Source organism: Lycium barbarum, chromosome 8 (genome assembly GCF_019175385.1).
Source record: "Lycium barbarum isolate Lr01 chromosome 8, ASM1917538v2, whole genome shotgun sequence".
Lineage (NCBI taxonomy): Eukaryota > Viridiplantae > Streptophyta > Magnoliopsida > Solanales > Solanaceae > Lycium > Lycium barbarum.
In genome coordinates this window covers 111,971,831-111,994,873 of record NC_083344.1, presented here as the reverse complement: position 1 = coordinate 111,994,873, position 23,043 = coordinate 111,971,831, and the positions used below count along the sequence as shown (strand labels likewise).

Genomic DNA, 23,043 nt, shown 5'->3' with positions numbered 1-23,043 from the left:
AGAGTCGCACTTTGCTTCAATTATTTCGGCCCCCATACTCCGGGCTAATTCCAAACCGGCAATCATAGCCTCATACTCGGCTTCATTGTTAGTCAACTTAACAGTTCTAATGGATTGTCGAAAGGCATCCCCGGCGAGGATTCTAAGGACGATTCCCAGCCCGGAACCTTTGAGGTTTGAGGCCCCGTCCGTGTGTAGCGACCAAATACCCGAAGCTTTCCCCGAGGTTAGCAGAAGTTCTTTCTCAACCTCGGGGACCATGGCTAGGGTGAAGTCCGCCACAAAATCGGCCAAGATCTAGGACTTGATGGTCGTCCGAGGCTTCTATTCGATATCATATCCGCTAATCTCTACGGCCCATTTAGTTAGTCTACCCGATAATTCAGGTTTATGCATGATGTTCTTTAGGGGGTAAGTAGTCACTATACATATCGGATGGCATTGAAAGTAAGGCTTGAGCATTCTAGAAGCAGTTACCAATGCCAATGCCAACTTTTCCAGGTGGGGATAACGGGTCTCTGCATTCCCTAAAGTTCTACTCACATAATATATAGGGAATTGCGTACCTGATTCTTCTCGGACCAAAACAGCACTTACCGCTACCTCAGAGACGGCAAGGTAGAGAAAAAGCTGCTGGTCCGCTTTCGGTGTGTGCAGTAGCGGCGGGCTGGACAAGTACATTTTCAATTCTTGCAAAGCTCTTTGACACTCCGGTGTCCAAACGAAGTCATTCTTCTTCCTTAGTAAGGAGAAAAAGCGGTGACTCTTATCCGAGGACCTCGATATGAAACGACTTAGCGCCGATATTCTTCCGGTGAGCCTCTGCATTCCTTTGACGTTATTTACCACCTCAATATCCTCGATGGCTTTGATCTTATACGGGTTAATTTCAATCCCCCGGTTTGACACCATGAAACCCAAAAATTTTCCAAACCGGACACCGAAGGCACATTTTTCCGGGTTAAGCTTCATGTTGTGCTTGCGGAGTACATCGAAGGTTTCCTGCAAATGCTTTAAATGGTCCTCTATTTCCAGGGACTTTACCACCATGTCGTCAATATAAACTTCTATTGTTTTCCCTATTTGTTCTTCGAACATTCCATTAACTAGCTGTTGGTAAGTTGCACCGACATTTTTTAATCCGAAAGGCATGACATTGTAACAGTAAGTCCCATACCGGGTAATAAAGGATGTTTTCTCTTGATCCTCCGGGCGCATCCGGATTTGGTTATACCCAGAGTAAGCATCGATAAAACTTAACATCTCGTGCCCCGCCATCGCATCAATTATTCTATCAATATGAGGCAACGGAAATGAATCCTTCGGGCATGCTTTGTTTAGATCCTTATAATCAACGCACATTCGAAATTTATTACTTTTTTTCGGCACCACTACTACGTTAGCTAGCCAGTCCGGGTACTTTACCTCCTGGATAGAGCCTATTTTCAAAAGCTTCGTTACCTCATCCTTTACGAAGGCGTGTTTTGCCTCTGCCATGGGCCTTCTCTTCTGCTTCACTGGGGGAAACCTCCCGTCTAGGCTGAGCTTGTGAGTTGTTACTTCCGGTGGCACTCTTGTCATGTCTATATGTGACCATGCGAAGCAATCGGCGTTAGCTAGAAGAAATTTAATTAACTTGTTCCTGAGCTCTGAGGTTAACCCCGTGCTCAGGTATACCTTTTTGTCCGGTAGATATTCGAACAAGATGATTTGCTCCAACTCCTCTATTGTTGACTTTGTTGCATCCGAGTCATCCGGCAAGACGAATGATCTAGGTACACCGAAATCATCCTCTTCATACCTTGGGTCCAACCCCTTCTGCTCCGTTGTCGAACCCGTGTACTTTAGTTGTTATTTGGTGTCCTTACCCCTGGTTGAATCATCTTCTTTTTTATCCGATTTTTTGGGAGGAGGTGGCGCTTCCTCGACCGCGAACATCTCCCTTGCAGCGGGCTGTTCACCTCGGATGGTTTTTATCCCCTCCGGGGTCGAGAATTTCAGCAGCTGATGTAATGTCGATGGCACGGCCCTCATGCTATGTATCCAAGGTCTACCCAGCAACGCATTATACTTCACATCTCCTTCGATTACATAGAACACCGTTTGCTGGATAGTGCCATCAATGTTGACCGGCAAAGAGATCTCCCCCTTCGTGGTTTCACTCGCCATGTTGAACCCGCTGAGCACTCTGGCAACCGGTACGATCTGATCGAGTAGCCTTAGCTGTTCAACCACTCTCCACCGGATGATGTTGGCCGAGCTACCTGGGTCAATCAAAATACGTTTAACTTGTGATTTAAAAATAAGAAGAGAGATTACCAATGCATCATTGTGCAGTTGAATGTTTCCTTCTGCATCCTCGTTGTTGAAAGAGATGGAACCCTCGGGTAAGTAATCTCGGCTGCGCTTCTCACGCACAACAGAAACCTTCGTCCGTTTCATCAGCGGCCCTCGAGGGGTATCGGTACCCCCAATTATCATGTTAATTATATGCTAAGGTTCTACTGGTTCGACCCGCTTATGAGATTCCCTTTCCTTGTAGTGATCTTTAGCTCGTTCACTTAGCAATTCTCGGAGGTGGCCATTCTTCAGTAACCGAGCCACCTCTTCTCTTAGCTGGCGACAGTCCTCAGTTCTGTGTCCATAGGTTCCATGATATTCACACATCACGCTCGGGTCCAGTTGGCCCGGGTCTGACCTTAGTGGTCTTGGCCATCTTGCTTCTGCGATACGGCCAATAGCCGAGACGAGGTCCGAAATGTTAACGTTGAAGTTGTACTCTGATATCCTCGGCAAGTATTTGTTGTTGGCCGAGCTTCCGGCATCGCTCCTAAATGAGAGACCTCGACTGTTCGATAGGTGCTTGGCCCGTTTATCACCCTGATCTGAGAATTGGCTCGGTCCAACCCTTGATTTTTCCAACCTGAAGCTTAGCCTTTCCGAATGAGAGTATAGCCGATACCTTTCCCTCGGTGGTTTGGACTCCGGCTCGTAATTTTTTCGCGATCTCTCCTAGCTTTTGTTGATATTCACGGGCCCCGGGGGAAGCTCGAGTTGGTAATCCTCTACCCAAATCTTTGATTCGTATCTGTTATGGACATCCACCCAGGTCACAACCTCGTATTCCAGCAAGTTTTCCTTTAGTTTGAACGAGGCTTGTTGACACCCAATTTTGTCCCGCCTCTCCTCCAAAATACCTATTTACGTTTCTAATATTTTAGAAAATTTAAAAACATATATATATTTATTTTTTACTATAATTATTAGCCTCTTATCAATGCCGGCACTTTATTATTCTATTACAATTATTATTATTATTATTATTATTATTATTATTATTTATTATTATTATTATAATTCACAATTTTTATCATTTTGATATTTTACCAGCTTACGCACGCGCATCGCGTTTATCTTTGCATAATTAAATAATAGTATTTATTTTATTGTGAATTTTCGAAATATTACTGCACGGCTATTACAACGCCATTTTATCTGAGCATTAATAATTGCATATTTCATATTGAACAATATTTTAACACAAGTTATCTAAACAGGTCTTTATTTAAATTTAGAAGTCAAACTATTTTATGCACTCAGTCCGTATTTTTGATTTATCAGATCCCAAATCAAAGTCCAATCAACTCACAAATATTTTGGACCAACCTATATTTTGATCAGAATTTTTTAGAACAGTCCATGTTTTAATTCACTAGCCATTTTTTTAATACCCGGTCCAAAATTGACCCGGTCCACAAATGAACGGGTCCAGCCCATTTTGTTCGTGATAAGGAAACCCTAAAGGGTTTCCCCTTCACTTCCTCATTTCCGCCGCATCTCCATCTTTTTTCCCGTCTTCCTCTTTTCTCCCTCTCTCTCTCTCATCTCCTCCACCATACCCTGTCTCCCTCATGCCCCTGACACCTTGTTACCCACGCTCCCTCCTCTGCAACCCCCACTTCTCCTGGCTGTCATCATCTCCCCCCACGTTGTCACTGCCATCTCCATTCCTCGATGTTCCCCGCTTCCTCTCTCTTTCTTCAAACGCAAAAGCCAAAGACCTATAAATGGTTGTGGGGGTTGAATCGAAAAAGGGAGGAGAAAAAAAAAAGATAAGATTCTTGAAATCAAAACGCCTTCAAGAAACAGAGGGAAAAGGGATTAAAAAAAAGACTGAGTCGCACAAAATCCCTTGAAAAACCGAGTCTTTTAGTCGCCTGTAACTCCCTAAAAAATACGGGCTCGATTCACAGTTTTTTTTCGTTTGTTTTGTTTATGATATCGAGTCGAAATATCAAATCAATTTTGTTTTCTGTTGATTGCTGTGGTGTTGCTGCGAATCCGAGCATCGCAAGCTCGGATTTGGTAGTGTTCGAGTGTAGATCGAGGATTCGAAGCCTCATTTCGCTGCATCCCGAGAAGGTCAATAACCTTTCCTTTTTTTTTTTTTTGCGTGTTCTTGCTCCTTTAATTCTTATGTGTTATGTATTCAGCTTAAGCATGTTGGTTTATTCAGGTTAGTAGGCTAATCTGCTTATGTGTTTGTCTCGGACTGGTTTAGCTCTCCTTTAATTTTGCTAGCCGTGCTCTGTTTATCCTAGATTGGCAGTTAAGATATCGACATGTTAGCAATTAGTTAGGTAATTCCAGTTACGTAGTTAAGGCATATCTTATATGATTTGTGTGGGTTTAGGTGTAGGGATGACTTAGTCAATGTTCGAAACATATGAGCAAGATCTGTTCGGTATGTTTGGGTGTTAATTTGACTTGTTTCAACTGAATTTGTCTAAAATGTTGCATTGTCTGGCCTATATGTTGTTGTGGTTAGAATATATTAGTTAACTGCTGTACAATCTGAGTGTTAGTGGTCCTAAACCAGGCTGTTATGCGTATATTATCCTATCTTCTGCCTACTACTTTCCCAAACATATAATTGTTGTGTTTAAAAACATGAGATTGGGAATCTCTGTGCTGAGCCAGTCACAGTTATGCAATAGGGTATGTCAAAAAATATGAATTTTGAAATAGGTCTTGTCCATTCTGAGTGCTAACATGCCTTCTAAAATGAGTAATCTCTTCTGGGTTATCAATATAGTTTTACCTGGAGACGAGGTGTATAATTTCATGTTAAGTTGACTTTTTAAGATATTCGCTGCGATTGCTATGCCAATGCTGTTTGCTTTAGTGTATTGTGTAGTTTCTCATAAAAGTCCATTGTCTATCTGCTGGGCTGTCGTGTTGTTTGTTTGGAACCATGATTATGCTCGTAAGAATTCCCTATACTACTGTTCTATTCCCATCATCGTGTCTGCCTTTGCTAATAGTTGGCTGTTATGATATGATACCAACACCATACTAAAAGAACTACTGGTTTTGAAAGAGGCAGGTGCTTTGGTGTGGTGAGAATGTAGTATTAAGCTTTACTGCTATATGTTGAGATTTGTTGAACCTGAAGATTTTGGTTGCTTTCTAATTACCATCTCAATATAACAATTTGTGTAATTTTGAAAGGTTCAGTTAGTTTAGCAAGAACTGTGGTGATTTGTTGTTTATTCTGTTGCTATTTTGATAAAACAAACGACACACTTTGAGGAGGAAATTAGCTGCTTGTTGATTTGTTCTATAAAAAGAAATAGACATCATATTCGATAGGCCTGTCCTACTTGTGTTTGAGTCAGCATGTCTGGTAGGAATATTGAATGTCACTTTTTTTTCTCAGTTAAGTTCCTCATGACTAGGTAGTATTTAATCTCTTTCATTGCGGGCATGCCATCAAAGATATAACAACCAATAGCCTTACTTAAATTTCGCATGGCTTTTATAATTCAATTCTGTGAAAACTCATTGGACTTATTCAATCAAATCAAGGACTGCCTGAGTCTGTTTGAATTGGAAAACTCTCCATCATATGATTTGAACAATGAAGAGGTTATGTAAAATGAATAGCATTGGCACTAAACAGTTGAAAATGGAAGGTTCCTTAGACTGAATACGTAGAACCCTGCTCGTTTCAATGATTGCATGTTAAATGTATTTAGTGTGCATACAGTATATGATTTGTTATGCATTGAAGATGTTTAAGCCCTTTTCGAAATCCTATAGTCAAATTATGCATGCAAATGGCCTCCTGACATTCGGATTTTGAGTTGTGTTTCATCCTGACTGTGTTGTGTTAATTTCCCGAATGAATATACTCAAACATATACAGTATATATATTTAACTTACCAATCTACTTTGAATCTATATTTTATATGTTTGAGCCTTATTTATCGATTACGTACTAATATTTTTCCTTTCGTTTTATGCATGATCATCGCATACGAGTCCGAGAGACTCGTTCTTCTCCTACATTTTAGGTTGGGCTAAAAGCCCAACGACGTCTCCTCCGTATCCAGTTCTGCTCGCAGCCAAGGGGAATAAAGATGGAGTTTTGGGTTAAGGCCCAAATAAAAAAGAAAACAGCATCAACAATCCTTAAAATGGGTTGAGCCCATTTAGCTCATTTCTTCTTCTATCTTGTTTTTTTTCTTTTCGCGTACTTAGTTTTGTATTGCATGATTAACTCTTTATTTTGTTTTATCTTCTTAACTTAGATAAACCTTAGTAGAGTCGTTGAGTTAATTTAATATAACGGGTGGTCAATTTAAAGTATCTATAATATTTATTTTGTTAAGATAGTTGATTTTCAATAACATACTTGGAGTAAAAGAAATCATGTTCTGCTACTTTAAAATATCATATTTAAAAAATATTATATTTAAAAAATATTGCAAATACGCAAATACGCAAATACAAACTCTAGTCTAATTTGTAAATAATTCTTCAGGTTTGAATCAATTTAGCATACTCTTAATAAGAAGTAATAAAAGGATAAAAGAAACCCATTTCTTGCTGAATCCTATTTATAAGTCTAGATTCTTCTACATCGTCATATTCCTGTAACATAGTTTAAAATCGTTTAAATCTTTTCTTAAAAGCTATTATTTATGGGCAAAATCGTTATATTCCCTACAAGTATAATCTTAAATAGCATTTTACTATATTTCATATAAATTCTCCGCCACATTTTAAGCTTTATTTAAATAGCATCTAAAGTCTTCCTTTATGCAAACTATCTTTTATAAGTTTTATTTCTAAATAGCATTTGATTTAAAGCCTTAATAACCTTTATGAGTTTTATTCTAAAATGGCATCTAAAGTTTTCTTTATACAAATTATTATCTCTTTTCTGTAAATATTACTTTAGTTAACATGATTTTCTTCTTAAAACTTTAGCAATATTCTAAGGTCATTTTCTAAAAAATTTTATCCTACATTTAATTTAATTAATTAACCTAAGTTGGTCGGATAACCGTAAGTTAACGGATTCTAAAGGATGCCTAACCCCTTCCCTTTAGGATAATATAGAGTCCTTACTTAGAATCACACTGGTTAAGCAGACTATTAATTGAGGTTTAGTTTTAACTTTGCCTTAGTTAAACTCTAGGTGTCCTAATTCACCGTTAAATTAATTAGGTGGCGACTCCTTAAAACAAAATAAACGGGAATCACCAATACGTCATACTCCTTAAATCAACCCGGTTAAAATGGGGTGTGACAAGGCTGTCAAGCTCCGAGGATTGAGCCCTTTGGTGAAAGCTTGTGCAGCCCATTCCTCCAGAACCGGAGGGAGCTCCATTCGTTCCCTTTGGAATCGGTTGACAAATTCACACAATAATTTGTCATCCCTTTGGGCTATACGGAAAATATCCTCCTTACGGGCCTGCACCTTTTTGGCACCGGCATGAGCTTTTATGAACGCATCGGCGAGCATTTCGAAAGAAGTGATTGAATGCTCGGGCAGATGGTGGTACCAAGTCAATGCTCCCTTCAACAGAGTTTCCCCAAACTTTTTCAACAACACGGATTCAATTTCATCCTCTTCAACATCATTGCCTTTTATGGCACAGGTGTATGAAGTCACGTGTTCCTGAGGGTCCGTTGTGCCGTCATATTTCTGGATATCCGGTATTTTGAACCTCTTCGGGATTAATTTTGGAGCCACACTCGGAGGAAAAGGCCTCTGAATGTACCTCTTTGAATCCGATCCTTTCAGAATAGGAGGAGCCCTCGGGATCTGGTCCACCCGAGAGTTATATGTTTCCACCCTCTTCTCAGTCGAGTCTACCCGCTTCGCCAATGTTTCGAGCATTCTCAGAACTTCGGTGGATGAACCAGCTCCGGACCTATTACTCTCGACCATCCGTGTCTCGTCCCTTCTGGGTTCGGCAACACCTTTCGTCCTCTCCGGGGTCGTTTTATCATTTTTGCTTTGCAACTGGGCTATTGCGACTCCTTGTTCGGCAATAGCCGCCCTCTGTTCCTGCAACATTTCAAAAATTAAACGTAAGTCAATATTATCATCCGGGGTATCTGGCACTTTTCGGCCTTGTGTCCGGGACAAAGTAATTGAATTGTGAGTATTTAAAGGATCGGTGGCCGGCGGGGCGGCATTCTCCTGATTCACGGTGTTCTGCTGCTTGAGACCCTCCTTCGAATTAACGGGGTTTGGTTCGACGGGATTTACTGGTAATCCCCGTGGTCCACTGTCTTCATTTTCGGCCACAATCTCGTTATTGTTGACGTGACCAGATTGTCCACTGTTTGCCATTTGGTCCGTTTTCACAAAGACGAACAAAAGATTTTTTCGATCCTAACAGGTAAGAGATAGAAACCAAGATCATAGACCACTATTATCCTAGCCCCACGGTGGGCGCCAAACTGTTTACCCCGAATTTAGGTAATCGATTGAATTTGTAAGTGAGGTATAGTATATGTGGATGAGCATTAATCTATTTGGTTGGAAGAAAATGTATATGGGTCTGCTATGAGCAAGTGAATCGAAATCGGCGATTCACACTAAAGATATGTATTAAATAATGTTTAAGTATTGGATGAGTAAATAAAGCTAAAGAAGAACACACAAATCCGGACCAATATCAGAGAGAGAGAGAGCGGGAGAGATTTTATATATTTTGCTATTACAATGTTCTAGATCTAAAAGAGCTAACCCCTGAAAGTAAGGAAATGTCCCCTATTTATAGTTTTGCCTTATGGGCCTTATACCACATAAAGCCCTTTTGAATAAAGAAAACCCTAAAAGGATAAGATTGGGTCGTACGGTCTGACACCTGCACGATTGGCTGTACAATGTGGCAGAACGGTCTTGACGTGTGGGAATTTTGTAACTGATCACCCGGACCAACTATCATGATTACCCGGACCAACGGCCACGATCAACCGGACTAACGGCCACAATCAACTCGACTATGGAAAAACCAGATCAAACGACTTCCTTCGCTTTCTTCTGATCAACCACTTCTAGTGCGATACCTCCGGTCCAAAAGAAAGTCTTCATGCTCGTGCTTGTTTCCTTCTTTCCCCGATTCCCGATCTCACCGGTCTAGCATAAGTTCGATTTTTACCGTATACAATGTACATGATGCCATTAATGAAAACAAAAATTGAAGACTCAGGTGGTTAGTGTGGATCTTTAATTTCACGTGCCAATTCTAGATTTTATTTTTTTTTAAGAATACTAATTCTAGGTTGTACAACATCAAGTTTTATAATTTGCTCGAGGATAATGGAACATCATATAAATATACAATCCATATAAGAGGTGAGATTGAAACAGATCTACCACATCCATCTACTTTAATTTATGTCTCACTTTTATATTAGTAAATTTATAATTTCAACATTTTCCCTTAAATGACATGGCATGTTTAATACTTGAAGATTCAAGGCTGAAGTCATCAACAGACCCTCGAACTTGTCCAGAAATTCCACTTAGACCCTCCAACTGAGGCTTCTACCATCTGAACCCTCCAAAACCCATAAATGTGCACCAATTTAACACAAAATAATAACCCATTCAAAAATAAAAAGAGTGTAACTCACTCGCGGATGATAATGCATGAGGACGAATGGAACAATGACATGTGTCATGTGGGACCGAAATAATTAATAAATTTTGAATTAAGAAAAAAAACTAATATAAAACTTATTTAACTAATAAAATAATTATTTCAGAAAAAAAAAATCTATTTTCTTACACCCCACCCTTTCTTCTTTTCCATCCCACTGCCAACCCCATGCTTTCTTCTTCCCCATCCCACTGCCAACCCCACCCTTTCTTCTTCCCCATTCCACTGCCAACACCGCCCTTTTCTCCCTCCTTTGTCCATCCCCACGACGCCGTCCCTGCCACCACCTCTCTCCCCCTTCTTTGTCTCAATGAGCTCCGGCAAGGAGCTTGTAGCTCAGCCATTTTCCCTTTCTCCTCCGGCGAAGCCCGATGCACCACCACGTCATTCGCCTCCCCACCCCCTGTTTTCTCGTTGCTTTTTTTTTTTGGTTCCAGATTTGGCTAACCTTTTGTTACCCAAATAAAACGGAAAGAAAAAAGCGGCGGCAGAGTGGAATTCAATCAGATCAGGGAGGGTGGGCTGGGGTTTCATTTTTTTTTATTGGTTTGAATTGTTTTCTTAATTAGTTAAATAGTTTTAAAATAGGTTTTTTTCTTAAAATTATTTTTTTTACTGATAAAAAAATTTAAAAAAGGAAAAATTTGACATTTCACGCCCCTTTAGAAGAGTGTAATTCACGCACTATGCATTGTGTCCAAGTGGTACGGTAAAAGTGATTTTGAAGGGTTCAGATGGTACGAGTCTCAGTTGGAGGGTCTAAGTGGAATTTCTGGACAAGCTCGAGGGTCTATTGATGACTTCAGCCAAGATTCAATGAATACTTTTGATTTGTTACATACATCTTTAGTTTAAAATATTAAAAGTTATCTTTCTATTTTTAAATTTCATTTCTCGCCAAACTAAACAGAGGTTGATAATTATAAAAATAGGTTACCAAAATTAAGTTGATGAGATAAAAAGATGAGAAGAAAGAGAAAGGAAAAGCTTTCAGATTTAATTTGGAACGAGAGCTGGGACCTTATTCTTTATAGATTTCGCTTTCAGTGTGCCTAAAATCTCAACGTGGTACATGACTTGATATGAGCTTTGAGTTTAGCAAAGAAAATGAACATGGACGAAAGGACAAAGAAAGTCAGAAGTGTTCGATAAAGTCAATGAATGAACAAGACCTTCAAGAAGCTTCTTATTCAAAGCCGACGGGTCTATTTCGTATTGGGCAAAGCAATATGTCTGGGACATCAATTTTACCACAACAAGCCCAAGTTCACTGAAGCCTAATTCAATATTTCTACATAGAGATATTTTTCTAAATTTGATTAGTTGTACATAATCTATAGATCATTCTTTCATAGTTTGTTATTTGTAGTCCAATAGTATTAGGCCAGTTGTAGCTAGTCAGTTAGGAAATATTCCATTAGTTCTTGTATATATACAGATACAATGAACGTATTTCATCATCAATCAACAGAAAATATTTCTATTCCCTTTTCTCATCTTTCATGGTATCAGAGCAGGTGTAATTCAGTGCTCTTCGATCCTGTTTTATTTTCTTGTTTTCATTTCCTCTTCTTCTTCTAGTCTTGATTCACCATGACAGTAACCACTGAAACTCAAATCACTGCTGGAGGTTCTCAGTCCTCAAATGAATCTGCAGTAGATGCATATCATTCTTACTATCTTCATCCCTCCGATGCACCAGGGATGATTCTTGTGAGTACATCTTTTGATGGAAAGGGTTTTGGAGGTTGGAGAAGATCTATGTTTGATATCATTATCAGCTAAAAATAAAACTGGGTTTGTTGATGGAACCTTTCCCAAACCTGAGGCAACAGATCCTCTTCTCAAGGCTTGGACCAGGCGTAATGACATGGTCATTGCTTAGCTCTTGAATTCTCTTTCAAAGGACCTAGCAGAAAGCGTCCTGTATTCCCACAATGCAGAATATCTATGGTCAAATCTGAAGGAAAGGTATGGATAAGCCAGTGGTGCTAAGTTCTTTCAACTGTAGAAAGAGTTATCAAATTTAGTCCAAGGCAATTTAAGTGTAACTAACTATTTTACTAAATTGAAATGTATTTGGGATGAGCTAGATGCAATGAATACCTTTTCTGTCTATGCTTGTATCCGTGGAGGTAGAGACAAAACAAACAAAGCGTTAGATGATGAAAGATTGTTGCAATTCTTGATGGATCTTAATGACTCTTACCTGAATGTGAGAAGGAACATACTGATGAATACCCCACTTCCTTCCATTGGGAGTGTCTATTCTCTTGTCATACAATATGAGAAACAGTTTGAAATCCATCACACTCCATCTTACCCAATGGATTCAGTTTCTTTCATTGTTTCTGGACAAGGATCTGGACAAAATTCCAACAAAAGGTCTGGATATCAAGGACAAAAATCAACATACAACAACAGAAATGGGACTATTTTTTGCTCTTACTGCAAGAAAGCAGGACATACTATTGAAAAATGTTACAAGCTACATGGATTTCCCTCTAATTTTGAACTCACTAAACAGAGACAACCTTACCAGGAAGCACCTAGAGCAAATGTTGTTGTAGCACCCCCTTTTTGGGAGGATGCCACTTATGAAACAAAAGCAAATTTCATACCTCAACGTTCAAAATAAATTTATTTAATAAGACATTCACCATAATTTAGTAGCGAAAATAGGCCCATGTGAACAAGTTTCAAAAGTGCATACCTAAATGTGTCACATGGGTCGTGTACAAGTCCCTAAACATATGCAAAATGAACATGCTCATGCAAATGTGATCTTCATCTAAGCTTCTAAATAGTCTACCTCAATTGGCCATCCTTAATTCTCCCTCGGAACATCACCTACGATACTAGCAAACTATCGCTAAGCATAAAGCTTAGTGGCACATAAACTTAACTAACATTTCATAAAAAAAAAAAAAAGCAGGCTATGTAAGGAGTACAACAATAAATTCTAGGAATAAGCTTGTCAAAATCATCATCAAGTACATAACAAAAGTACAATGGTTTCAAGGAAATGAAATATCAAACAAGTGCTAAATGAAGGTACAATTCTTTCGAGAAAGTAAATATCACATATTAAAATAGTTCAAGATATCAATATTCAAAATCTCACATATCAAGAAGCCTTCCAAAGCAAATCCAAGAATTTCCACCATTTGGTTAATTTAATAGTGAGCTATGAATCAAATATAAGTGCAAGAAGTAAGTTCAAGACATATGCTCATCCGAATTATAACCAAGTACTTAGTCAGTGTACGACATTCTAAGAGAATCACCAAACCATAAGAGAGTTCAAGATACTAATATTTCAAATACCAAGTGTCAAGAAAGCCTTCGAAGCTTCAAATACCAAGTGTCAAGAAAACTTTCGAAGCTAATTCTCGAAACGTCATTCAGTTAATTAATTTCGCCCAACACATACGTCATGCCATTACATTAAGCACTATCGAAATATCAAGAAGGACCGAAGCCCCTATTAAGAAGGACCGAAGCCCATATCAAGAAGGACCGAAGCCCCTATCAAGAAGGACCGAAGCCAATATCAAGAAGGACCGAAGTCCATGCCAAGAAGGATCGTCATCCAATAATCAAGAGAATCATGAGCCATGTTGAAAGTGGCTTTCCACTCATACTCGAGAATGGACAAAAGTCCATCATCAAGACGAAATGCAAATCCAAAGTCAAGATGAGCAAGATCTGAAATCAAGAAGGGTCGTCACCCCATAATCAAGAATGCAATAATGCTCAAGCAATTCGTATATGTGGGCGAATTAAGTCGTCTTACAAAAAATGCTTCATATAACCCCAATGTGATTTTAGCATACTCATAACTCAATTTACAAAATCATACACTCAATGATCATGTTATTATATTGATGTGTCTCAAGATATTCTTCAGAGCCCACAAAGCAAGTAAACCATCCAAGTAGCACCAAACCCAATATGCCAACAATTTAAAGTAGATATTATTTCACCAAGATTCAAGCTTCTCACAACATCTCAAACCAAATAAATTGAGAGCAAAGTTCAAGTTTAGGTGCAAACCTTGGAGCTTTAGAGCTTCTCACGCTCAAACAAACATCAAGAAGTTATAAATCCCAAAGCAGCGATCAAGTAGATATGTCGACTTCCTTAGCCAATTTCCCTTAGCTTGTACAAGAGCATATATATGCCTTAACACACAACCAAATGTCTAATTAAGTTCAATAGTTTCAGCACATCAAAACTACCCACGATATCGGTGAAAATCACCTTAAACTAGCAAAACAGGAATTCTGGACAGTACTACTGTCTTGTACTATCGCTCAGTTTCAAAGGGGTAAATGGAAAAATTAGACTTTGTGGCCTTGATAAAAGTTGTAGATATATGTCTTGGGGTTTCAGATAAATTCGAATCACTCCTATGGCAGTTTTGTACAAAAAGATATGCTCAAAATACTAACAGCAGTACATGTAGGGTTTACAAAACAAAATCTGGGCAGCACCTGCCCTGTACTTCCTTGCCCATTTTCGAGTAAATACAAGCAAAAATGGGTTCGGAAGCCTGAACGAAAGTTGTAGGGATATGAAATAGCTTTCTAGAACATCTTGAATCACTTCAAACGGAGCTTTATACAAGGAATTATGCTAAAAACACTGCCAGCAGTCCAGTCCAAAAACGGGTTTGTAACTTACCTCAATCGTGTGGAGTTGTTTGGGGCTCAACCAAGGCAAGTCTTGATGATTGATTTAGTGGATGAATGTTATGAGAGGAGAGAAGTTTTTGGGTCTTCTTTTTCTAGAAAAAACGAAACTTATGGAGGTGGGGAGGATAAGAGACAAAGGATGTGTATCTTCCTTGATAAGAATGAAAGAAAATAATAAAATAATTTGTAACTTACTTGATAAGAATGAAAGAAAATAATAAAATAAAATAAGATAAAACAAAAAGGTTGCCCACTTTTATAAATATCTAATCCATTTAATAAATTACTAAGATAATAATGGGAGTATCTTACATACTACACCATAACACGTCAAACAAGTTTCACATGTCGTCAAGTTCACATTCAGGAAGTGCGAAATAAAATATACCCTTAATATCATGATGTGGTCAATCGAAAATTCAAGTGTTAGTTTAAAAATTTTGGGGTGTTACAGTTGTTGTTACTTCTAATGATTCTTCTCAGTCTACCATAGTGAATCAGGGTCATTTGTCTCAGCTTATGCAGCTTTTACAACAGGTCAAATTTGAGCAAAGTGGACAAACAGCATCAGAAGGAAATATCAATGGTAATTGTGCTGGTGAAGAATTCATTCAATGTTGCGGTGCTTCTATAAATGTGATTGATGAATACTCTTGGATTTTAGATAGTGAGGCTACTGAGCATATGTGTTAGAAACAATCCATATTTTCTCATCTAGTACTTCTTCCTATCCTTTGTTGGTAAATCTGTCTAACTCATATGAGGTTCAGGTTACACATGTAGGGTCTGTTGGTCTTCTTCCTCATTTGATCATGACTAGAGTTCTTTTTGTTCCTTCTTTTAAGTTCAATTTATTGTCAGTACAACAACTTTGCAGACAATTCAAATGTATCCTTACATTCACTTCTGATATTTGTTTCTTGCAGGGCCCTTCAGTGAAGAGCCCTGTGGAAGTTGGTGAAGCTAAGAAAGGACTCCACATTTTCCAGTCAAGACCAATCCAATCCAGCCTAGTCAATCCGAGTTCTTAGCTTTGTTTCCCTAGCAGTTTCCCTAATGTTTCTGGTTTAAATCAAGGCAATGCCAATGTTGTTACTAGTTTTCTTCCAGTTCAGTTTCTAGTCAAAATCAAGGTTGTGCCAAATGTTATAGCTAGTTTAGTTTCACATTCATTTGATGTTGTTTCAGATATGTTATGGCATTGTAGACTTCGGCATTTGCCTCTATATAATATGAGAAATATCATTTCTATTCCAATTTATGTGTCTTCTAAATTCCATTCTCCCTATTTAGTATGTCCTCTTGCTAGACAACAGAAATTACCATTTCCTCTAAACAAAATTTTGAGATGATTCATATTGAAACTTGGGGTCCTTATGGAACACTAACCTATGATGGATTTAAATACTTCCTCACTATTATGGATGATCACAGTGAGGGACATGGACTTATTTGTTATCAGCCAAGTCCAATGCATTTCCTATTTTGAAAAGTTTCCTAGTTATGGTGGAAAGACAGTTCAATCGAAGAGTTCAGGTGATCAGGCCTAATAATGCATTTCAATTGGGAACTGGAAAGGAACAATCTAAATACTTGACTAGCCAAGGCATTATTCACCAAACAACATGTGTTAGAACTCCACAACAAAATGGAGTTGTCAAGAGAAAACATAGACACTTGCTAAAAACTTCAAGAGTACTCTTATTTCAGTCTCATCTACCTATTGAATATTGGGGTGATTGCCTTTTAACTGCCACTTATTTAATCAATAGGTTTCCTTCAAAAGTCATTGGACTAAAAACACCTTATCAACTACTGTTTGGATCAGTCCCCAAATATCATAGTTTAGGGTGTTTTGGGTGTTTGTGATTTGTTTCCACTTCCCCTGTTCGTAGAGGGAAATTTGACCCTAGATCACAGCCCTGCATCTTTCTAGCATATCCACATGGCAAAAGGGTTACAAATTGCTAAGTCTTACTGCTAAGAAATTTTTTGTGTCTAGAAATGTCATTTTCCATGAATACCATTATCCTTTTTCTTGCTCTCCCAAAGACACTAATTTATTCCCTATATTTCCCTCTTGTTTTCCATATTCTGATTTTACTCCTACTTTACCAAATCTCTCTTCTACTCCATCAAATCCTCCCACTAATCAATCTCCTCAACACTCTATTCCTGCAATTTCTACTTCTCTACATCCTTGTTCTACTCCAGAGGTTTCTACTGGTCCACCTCAATCTTTTCCTTCTAGTTCCATGACACCCTCTCATCCCTCTCCTCCACATTCTACCTCCTTTATACCTAGCTCTACATCCCCAGTTTCCATCACCACTCAACCTCCTAGGACATCTAGCAGAGTTCATAAACCTCCATCATATTTGGATGATTACTATTGCAATTTGGTATAGCTCACAGATGTTTCCACTCCTTGTTTTGAATCCCCTGTCCATCCCTATTCTTTGTCTTTTGCTGCCTGTCCCACTCTAATCAGCATCTTCTAAACATCTTACCACATGTCATTGAACCTACTTCTTACTCTCAGGCTGTTTTCACCCTGGATGGCAAGCTGCCATGGACAAGGAATGTGAGGCACTAGTTTTGAATGGAACTTGGGATGAAGTTTCTCTTCCAAATGGGCACAAAGCACTTCCTTGTAAATGGGTTTATAAATTGAAGCATAGATTAGATGGGTCATTTGAGAGACTTAAGGCTAGATTGGTAGTTCGTGGTGATATACAAAAGGAAGGGGTAGATTTCAATGAAACATATTCTCCCGTGGTCAAAATGACCCCGATTAGCTATTTACTAGCTGTTGCAGTCAAAAAGAACTGGACACTTTACCAAGTAGACGTTAACAACACATTTTTACATGGTGATTTAGAGGAGGAAGTATATATGAGGTTCCCTCCTGGTTTTTCTCCTATGGATACTACTAAGGTATGTCGGCTTCGCAAGTCTCTATACGGTTTATGTCAGGTTTCTTGCCAATATATAATTCAACATATAAGTCAATTTATGTCTGACCCTCGACAACCCCACCTAGATGCAGCCTTTTGAGTGTTACGATATCTGTTGAAAGATCCAAGCTTGGGTCTTTACATGTCTTCTTCTCCTTCTTATCAAGTCTTAGCCTTTTGCAATTCCGATTTGGGTCAATGTCCGGATACTCGCCGTTCGGTATCTGGGTTTTATATATCTCTTAGCACCTCTCCCATCTCCTGGAAATCTAAAAAGCAGGACTCTGTCTCTTTAAGCTCTGCTGAAGCCGAATATCGTTCGATACGGCGGGTCGTCGCCGAACTCACTTGGCTCATTCGTCTTCTTCAAGATCTCACCATTCCTGTTGAGCTTCCCATTCCTTTACACTCCGATAGCCAAGCCGCCATCCATATTGTTAAAACCCCTGTTTTTCATGAGCGAACGAAGCATGTCGACATTGACTGTCACTTCGTCCGTCAACAGTTCCACTCCAGTCTGATTTCTCTTAACTTTGTTCGATCAAATTCCCAATTAGCCGACTTATTCACAAAATCTCTATCCGGTCCTACTCATCTTTCTTCTTTAGGCAAGTTAGGTGCCCTCTCCGCCCCCTCCAACTTGAGGGGGGATCTTGGTATGAGCTTTGAGTTTAGCAAAGAAAATGAACATGGACGAAAGGACAAAGAAACTCAGAAGTGTTCGATAAAGTCAATGAATGAACAAGACCTTCAAGAAGCTTCTTATTCAAAGCAGAGGGGCCTATTTCGTATTGGGCAAAGCAATTTGTCTGGGCCATCAATTTTACCACAACATGCCCAAGTTCACTGAAGCCCAATTCAATATTTTTGCATAAAGATATTTTTTCTAAATTTGATTAGCTGTACATAATCTAGATCATTCTTTCATAGTTTGTTATTTTGTAGTCCAATAGTATTAGGCCAGCTGTAGCCAGTCGGTTAGGAAATATTCCATTAGTTCTTGTATATATACAGGTACAGTGAACGTATTTCATCATTAATCAACAGAAAATATTTCTATTCCTTTTTCTCATCTTTCAAATATGTGCACTGGCTCAACCTTGACTTTATAGCCAATTCCACTTCCATAAGAATTTGTGTACCATCCGAAAGCATTACCTACTTATTGTTGAATTTAACCTCAACTACCAACTTATTCTCTCACTCGGCCATCAATTAATTATTACTCCGTTCCTATTTTCTCTCTATAAAAACCCCCAAGGTCTCACTAGCCTTTGCACCCAACACTCAAGCAAATACAACGGCAATATCCTCCAATCCACTATTTCCTCAAACTACTCTCTAATATTTTATCTTTCTCAAATTTGTAACAATGGAAATGATAGGAAAGATTGCATGCTTTGTGGTTTTGTGCATGGTGGTGGTTGCACCCCATGCAGAGGCACTGACTTGTGGCCAGGTTCAATCTGGCTTGGCACCCTGCCTCCCTTATCTGCAAGGCCGCGGCCCTCTAGGAGGCTGTTGTGGCGGAGTTAAAGGTCTGTTGGCTGCAGCCAAGACCCCAGCAGACCGCAAGACAGCGTGCACTTGCCTGAAATCAGCTGCTAATGCTATTAAGGGCATTGATGCTGGCAAAGCTGCTGGTCTCCCTGGTGCTTGTGGCGTTAACATCCCTTACAAGATCAGCCCCTCCACTGACTGCTCTAAGTATGTTATCCACCTTCTTTTCTTTCTTACTTGAGTTTTTATTGTTCATTAACAAATAATGATATAAATAATTTTTACAATATCGTAACCCGTCTATATTAAGCTTGATATGGAACCTAAAAAATAAATTAATTTTATTATAATCGGTTAGATTGCACCAAGTAAATTAGAAATTTTTTAATGTCAATGGTCGCTATACCTTTTTTCTGAACATTGTGTAGGCCGTGGAGATTATTATACATAACTAGTAATTTACTTGATTAATGTGGCGATGCAGGATCCAGTAAAGCTGATCAGTTTTATATGGAAGTAGCTAGCTAGCGTATTATGAGGAGGAGAATAAGATGGCGTGGAGTTTGGTCCTGCTTATGGACTTTTTTATTTATTTTATGTCCTTTTTTATTTGGGTATTTAGAACTCATAGTCCGAGTCATGTAATGAAACGTTGACGATTGGTTGTATTACAACCCAATCTTCGTACTAATATATAATTCTACTATCTCTTATTTAGTTCAATGTCTCTTCCCCGATTTCCTTCTCTGCGTTCTTTCTTTTTGTCTTTTTTCTCTTTCTATTTACTTATTTATTTTTATCCAGTGATAGTCGGACAAAATTATTTACAGAAGCAGCCAGGTTAATCGGTACTGCTTACGTTAATTAAACATGAGTTTGAGTTGATTATCTTAAACAAGAGAATAGTACTTAAAGATTTGAAAAAGTAGTCTTCAAAGTTGTTGAGCATGTTTGCCTAACGAGTTCACAAGTTTGTTAATGATAAAATTTGTGGATAAAATTTTCTGATTCTTTTAAGGAATTATCGATGCATTTTATCATTAATATGCTCCCTTCGGTCCAAAATAATTGAGGATTTAGCCTATAAAAGTTTGTCTATAATAATTGAGGTCTTAGTCTATAAAAAATATATTTTTTTTTTTCAAATTTACCCTTGACACATTATTTAATTAAATGAACAAATTTAATGCTTGTTATAGCTTCAAAGCCCCTCTTAATTAAGAGTATTTTAGTCAATACATCTCTTAATTTTTAAGAGTGAGTACCCAAATCTAAAACCTCAATTATTTTGAACCGGAAGGAGTAGGCAACAAGATACCCTTATTGTAAACCCAGATACTAAATTCACCGGAAGAAAATCTATTCCCAACAAAATTGCAGGGGGCTTATGTCCCAAAATAGGGTGTCCACACCACAACTATGTCGATGCTTAAAGGCTACTGTTGATGTTAATATCAGCTTCTCGACATCCGCGAGGCTGGTATCCTCCCTTAACATGTGTTTTCTCTAGTATCGCTAGCTTTTCGATTTGGTCGGTTCGATTTTGAACATTGATTTTATTGGTTGTTATCCTAATCTTGTTTCTAATCACTAGAGGGTCATGGCCCGTGCACATTTGTTTCATGCCTCTCTCACACACCAACTGTAGAAAGAACTAAGTGCGGTGTAAGATCTTGAGCACTTTCTATGAATTGGTAAAAATTAAAGTTAATTTTTTGGAAGAATAAATATCATAGATATTTAGAAGAATATCTAGAATGGTCTAGTGTAGCATCTTAGATAATTATCTTATAGAAATATCTAGATGTTCTAGAGTATTGCTAGAAGATAAAGGTTGCTAGAATTTTCTTGTAGATGTATCTAGAAAAGTATCTAGAATCATTTATAGATAACTATAAATAGGGATGATCTTGTACATTTCTAAGCAACCCCAAAAAAACTCAATTGTAACTCAATTCAAGAGAGTCTTCTTCCATTACAAAGTTCTCCTTTCCAAAGTTTCCTCTTCTTTAGTTGAATCTTTCGATCTCAGTTAACGATCTTGGGCTAGCAAAAGGTCTCCTCGATTTACTTTTTCTTCTGCTATATTTCTCTACATGGTATCAGAGCCATAACCATACGTTGGCTGCTGGGTTTTGTTTCAAGATCGGGTTAGTGGTAGATTCAACTGGCTTCTCTAAATGGATTTGAGCCGTCGTGTTAATGGACTGGGGATGGAATTGTTGAATCAGTCAAATTACAAGGTATGGAAGACATGTATGAAGTCATACCTTGTGGGCGAGGATTTGTGGGATGTTGTCAATGGGAGTGACACAAATCCTCCTATTGACGGACCGAAAAATAGCAGTGCATACAAAAAGTGGAAGCAAATTAATGCGATGGCGGAGTTCATCCTGAAGAGTTCCATCTCTCACAACTTGTTTGATCATATTATAAGGTGCAAATCAGCTCATGAGATATGGAGGACCCTCGATCGGCTGTTCAACAAGAAGGATAAAGCCCGACTACAGATATTGGAGAATGAATTGGCGAACACCACTCAAGGTAATCTATCTATTGCTGAGTACTTTTTGAAGCACGAATGAGAAGAATTATCATTCGTGGTTTGAAGGCAGAATATATTCCTTTTGTTACATCAATTCAAGGATAGGCTCAACTACCATCCTTGGAGGAGTTTGAGAATTTGTTGTCATCATAGGAGCTACTAGCCAAACAGATGGCTAGTGTATGTTTTAAAGAAGGGGAAGGAAATGCTCTTGTAGCCGACAAGAGGAACTTCAAAGGAAAAACATTCACAGATACGCCACACTCCCGATTTCAAAATGTTTCCAACTCGCCAGAAAAGGAGAGAGAGTCTACTAATAACTATAAGAAGACTCTGAAGTGTTACAGGAAGGACACATAAAAAGATATTGCCGAACAAAAGAGAGAAACATGGCTCAAGTTGAGAAAGCTGCTGAAGAAGAAGAGGACTGGGGAAGGTGCGTCGTAGCTGAGGCTCGAGTAGTAGATGCCCTGGGTTCCTTCAATTTCGAAAAAGACTTGATCATGGATTCAAGAGATAATACGGTCCATCACGTGGAGAAGGAAGGCATTGGTGTCATCAACAAAAAGCAAGAAGATTCCAAAGACGTTCAGACTAGTGACGTGGCAACTGCTATCGAGGAAATCAACGAAGCAAATACTGATGCTGGTAATAAAAGTCTAGACGTGAGATATGTTGAAGTAGAACCTAAGCAGGCAGTGTCTGAAACTATATATAGTAATGGTGATCATTTCGGAGAAAGCATTGAGGGAGTTGTAGTGGAAGTTGAAGTCTCTGGTCAATCATCTGCCGTATCAGAGTCAATCACTAGCTCAGATCAAATACTGGAAGTAGATGGAGAAGTCGACGGTCAAATAAATGAAAAGGTTGACCTTGAAGGCTCAATTTCATGTGGAGATACAAGCAGTATGGTTTTTGAAAGCTCTAAAGCTGCCAAACAGTTTATCGAGGAGTTGGAAAGGGAATCTAGTTGTGGATCCTATGTAGGTGTTGAGGCTTCGAAGGAAATTAATGGTCAGATCATCACTGAATTAGGTGCTTCTCCAAATAACACAATTGTCAAGGAGCTAAGAGAAAGAGAGAGTCTGGAAACTCAAGAATGTGAAGTTCAGCATGAAGATGAGTCACGTGGTTCGCAACCAAAAAGAAATAGTGGCAAGTCTACCCGCTAACGAGATGAAAATTTTATCAAGGCATATTCATGTTTGTTTGGAGGCCCAATTATTAGCGGAAAACCATCATCATTTGAAGAAGTAAGAAGTGTCGGGAAAAAATTGTTGAGATCGTCACCAAGGCACGCCCAAAAGCTTCGGTTGAGTTCTTCCGCAACAAACTCGGGGTAGTTTCCAAAAAATCACTTTAAGGGGGGGGGGGG

The 23,043-nt window shown here is 38.7% G+C and overlaps 1 protein-coding gene across 1 annotated transcript; it reads left to right on the top strand.

Annotated features, from left to right (window-relative positions):
* Positions 1 to 18,877: 18,877 nt before the first annotated feature.
* LOC132606734 (non-specific lipid-transfer protein 2-like) lies at positions 18,878 to 19,846 on the top strand. Its single transcript, XM_060320359.1, has 2 exons — positions 18,878 to 19,330; positions 19,608 to 19,846. The coding sequence occupies exons 1-2, from the start codon at positions 18,996 to 18,998 to the stop codon at positions 19,615 to 19,617; spliced, it is 345 nt and encodes a 114-aa protein (XP_060176342.1). The 5' UTR covers positions 18,878 to 18,995; the 3' UTR covers positions 19,618 to 19,846.
* The last annotated feature ends 3,197 nt before the right edge of the window (positions 19,847 to 23,043 follow it).